The sequence below is a fragment of the Sardina pilchardus genome, chromosome 21 (genome assembly GCF_963854185.1).
Source record: "Sardina pilchardus chromosome 21, fSarPil1.1, whole genome shotgun sequence".
Taxonomy (NCBI): domain Eukaryota; kingdom Metazoa; phylum Chordata; class Actinopteri; order Clupeiformes; family Clupeidae; genus Sardina; species Sardina pilchardus.
The window spans coordinates 22,482,482-22,486,689 of record NC_085014.1 but is presented as its reverse complement, the minus strand read 5'-3'; the positions used below and the strand labels follow the sequence as shown (position 1 = coordinate 22,486,689).

General features: G+C 47.2%; 1 protein-coding gene across 1 annotated transcript in view; it reads right to left on the bottom strand.

Moving 5' to 3' along the window:
• LOC134068582 (protein diaphanous homolog 1) overlaps window positions 1-4,208 on the bottom strand; it is a gene marked incomplete in the record, with an annotated part of 111,361 nt that overhangs the window by 80,928 nt on the left and 26,225 nt on the right. Inside the window, 3 exon segments of the mRNA XM_062524265.1 lie at window positions 1-118; window positions 819-920; window positions 2,895-3,059. Of these exon segments, the coding sequence (XP_062380249.1) occupies window positions 1-118; window positions 819-920; window positions 2,895-3,059 (385 nt within the window).

Sequence of the window (4,208 nt, the reverse complement as noted above, 5' to 3'; positions counted from 1 at the left end):
TGTTGAGAGAGACTCTCAGAGACTCCAGGATGCTGAGTAGCTGTGTGTCTCGGGGCTCGCTCTTCAGCTCCTGAATGTAAACCAGCGCAGACTTGGAGCTCTCTTTCTGGTTTTGACTCTGTAGACACACACAGACACACACACAGACACACACACAGACACACACACAGACACACACACACACACACACAGTGATTGATTAAAGTTAATGTAGTCAGAAAGGTCAAAAAATAATAATTGAATGAAAATGTAGACTTCATTAATTGCATAGTGAGGAATACGCCTAGAAGGCCTGGGGCCGGCCTTCACTGCCTTTAGCAATCAATCTCGAAGAGAGCAATTAAGTAGATTTCTCTTCTTATAGTCCTGGCAGAAGACAGCCAGTAATAACTGCTTGCAGAAGTTTATATATGACAGATATTAGATATTATGATTCAATATAGATTACCATCATGAATTCACAGAAGCTGGCAAGGGATCCCTGTTTAATAGCAACTAAAGCTGCATTTATCTTTCTGAAAGAAGCCTGTTGTACGTCTCTTGGTGGTTGATATCACTGAGTGCAGCGTTTCATTCTACTCTGCAGTAGAGTGACTGGGACATTACAAATGGGAGTTCACTACGGCGGGGGTTTTTATAATGATGGCAAGCGCTTGCAGCTTTCAATCGACCGCTGCATATGTGTGTGTTCTAATAACAGATGAGTGTCTTATTATGTGCAGCTTTTTACAGCTTTATAGGCTGTGGTTGTCCATTTTTGAGCGTGAGTGTGTGTGTGTGTGTGTGTGTGTGTGTGTGTTATATTGACAGGCGCTTACAGCCTTGGAGGTGTGCAGGTACTGAGACACCATCTCCCGTTTGATGCTGATGTCCTTCTCCCGCAAGGGCCGCTGTTTCTCCTCATTCAGATTCATGTCCACCTAGCGCCCAGAGAAAGAGAGAGAGGGGGGGGGGGGGGGGGGGGATCAGGGGTGGAAAAAAGGAGACAGAGAAAGAGAGAGAGAGAGCGAGAAAAAGAGGTAGAGAGGAAACGATTTTTGAAATGAGCGTTCAATATATCTTGCAGCAATCACGCCATCATCCACGCCATAAAAACACTCAAACACTCTCACTCACCCTGACAGAATCATCAGCAGCTGCGACAAAAACAACATTAAATCATCACACTCGCTCGCTCGCTCTCTCTCTCTCTCTCTCTGCCTGTCTCCCTCCTCTCTCTCTCACACACACACACACCATTAAGTTGTCTGCACTGTAATTCCTATAACCCAAACACATATTCATCATGAGAGCAAGAATTCTCTCTCACACACACACGCGCCAGGGGCCATAACGATGGTCATCATAACCTGCTATCCATCTTATTAGGAAGATTAGAGGGGTTCAAAATAAACTGTGAAGTGTCACACACACACACACACACACACACACACACACACACACACACACAATTACGTTGGCCATCATAATCGTTCATAATCATCAGACGTCTATCAATTCATCACAGGTTCAAGTTGTAGTGCTCTCATTAACCATAAGCGCAGCAGAGGAGAGCTCAATATACAGTTTAATGTGCTCATAATCCTACATCTGTCATGCTAATTAGCCAAATGAACACACACACGTCCAGATGCTGACGAAGACCACCTCCAACTGCACACTCTTCACCCTCTCATGTCACGAGTAAAAACATTTCACACACCATTATACACACACGCCATGATTAGCTGCTCTCTGTCACTCTCTTTCACACACACAAACACACACTCTTATTCTTTTCAGTGTTTGGGCACAAAACATACCTCTCTCTCTAATTCTCTCACACACTCACACACACATTTTCTCTGTAGGTCTCACTCACTTACTCCCTCCTATTCATTTCAGTGTTTCTACACACAAACAGAATGATTAAAAACACACCATCATCCTCCACTTCTCTTTCCCCCTCACACACTGCTCCAGCTGTAGTGTGTTTGGAGTGTGTTCTCTCTCCCTCTCACACACTGTTCCAGCTGTAGTGTGTTTGGAGTGTGTTATCTTTCCCCCTCACACACTGTTCCAGCTGTAGTGTGTTTGGAGTGTGTTATCTTTCCCCCTCACACACTGTTCCAGCTGTAGTGTGTTTGGAGTGTGTTATCTTTCCCCCTCACACACTGTTCCAGCTGTAGTGTGTTTGGAGTGTGTTATCTTTCCCCCTCACACACTGTTCCAGCTGTAGTGTGTTTGGAGTGTGTTATCTTTCCCCCTCACACACTGTTCCAGCTGTAGTGTGTTTGGAGTGTGTTATCTTTCCCTCTCACACTGTTCCAGCTGTAGTGTGTTCTCTCTCCCTCTCACACACTGCTCCAACTGTAGTGTGTTTGGAGTGTGTTATCTTTCCCTCTCACACACTGCTCCAGATGTAGAGTATTCTGCTGTTCTGCTCTCCTTTGTGTCCAGGTCCTGCCTACTCCTGATTGGCTGGTACTGTGGAGGCTCCTGATTGGACTAATTGGGCAGCCTGTAAAAAAACTCCTCAGCTGGCATACAGCTGGCCTTGGTGCTAAGCAGCAGACTGGAGGTCATTGGGTCTGGTGACTTGTGAGTAATCTGCAACTACACTGTTTTGTGTTGACTGTGCGTACCTGTGTGTGGAGGTGCAGGCTACTGGCCTGTGTGCCAGAGTTTGAGAGGGCGTTTCAACGCCTCCCGGAGCTTTTATTTTGAAGTCTAAGAAAACTCGAGGTCGCTCAGCTATTTCCTAGTTTCCGTACTGTAAACCCCCTAGGCTTTAACTACAGCAGACGTAACACACATACACACACACACACACTCTTTCTCTCTCTCTTACTCACACATACACAAACACACCCTTTCTCTTTCTCTCTCTCTGTCTCTTACACACACACACTCACCAGCATCTTCTCGAACAGGTCCAGCACGTACTCGTCTGGGTGCTCGTGCAGCATGGAGCCCCCGGCGGGCACCTCGTACTGGGCGGCCGTGGAGTGCCTCTGGCCCGGGTGGTGGCCGGGTTTCTCCTTCTCCTTCTTCTGACGCATGCTGGTGAAGCGCTCCAGCTGCCAAGGGAGGGGAGGGGTCAAAGGGGATAGGTCAGAGGTCACAGATACACAGGCCAGCAGCACCCACACCAACAGGTCAGTGAAGGTCAGGGGTGATGGTGAGGTGGGCTCGGACCCAGAGGTGACAAACTAAGGAAATGCCCTCAGGGTGGACTGTGGTTCGGGTTTCCTTCAGCCTGAAGCCATTTCCATTTCTGTCACCACACCAAACGGTGGTTAATTAATAGACCTCTGCATCTTTGCTAGTCAAATCACCTTCATAATGGGATGCTCTGACTCTCTGTTGATTAGGCCCTGGACCCTTTTCCTTTTTTGGATGTCGTACTGTATATATGGTGCTTTCACCAGCTCCAATTAATGGTGCTTCAGAGAAAACATGACATGCTTGAGGCAGCATTAGGGAATCCTTGAAAGCTAAGCTTTAAGTCCCTAGTCTTCCACTTTAGCCTGTCGTTGAGTCTCTTCTGTTTTGTCTAGATGCCCCTCGGACACACACAGAAGCAGGCGACACTTCTCCTTGGTGGAGACTAGCTTATCACTACTAGAGCATTATAAACACTTCAGTAATCGAAGCGTAGAACTACCATAATGCTCAAATTAGTTTTGAAATTAGACACAACTAATTTCAAAGCACAGCATTTTACTTTCACTATAGATTACTAGCCTAGCCTCTACTAGACTTACTGAACTTCGATAGGTGAGTTTGTTATGTCTGGTGGTGGTCCATCTCAGTGGCATGTACAAAGATCTCGAGGTCTGTGAGTAGGCCATGCAAATAAAGTGCAAACGGTCAGATCGTTCTCCAGGCATTGGTGTGACCACCATGTCAGATGCTGCCGCTGGGTCGGTTAGAACAACAGTAGACAACAGCAGAAAGCAAACAGGAGCCGATCGGGCTAAAGCAGGAGGGACAGGAGCACTGTGACGCCCAGCAGCAGTGTGTCACAGACGCAGCTCCTGCCCTGTGATGGCCACTAGGGGGTGCCAAAAGCTCTTCAAAAGCTTTGGGGCGAAAAAATCAACCCAAACCTTCTGTTCTGCATAGCAGGCTCCAACCTTTTACCCAGAGACCTAGTCGACTAAGCAGCACGCTGATCTGAGCGCTCTCAGACATCAAGCAGGCCCGGCTCTAGCTCAAATAAGCAC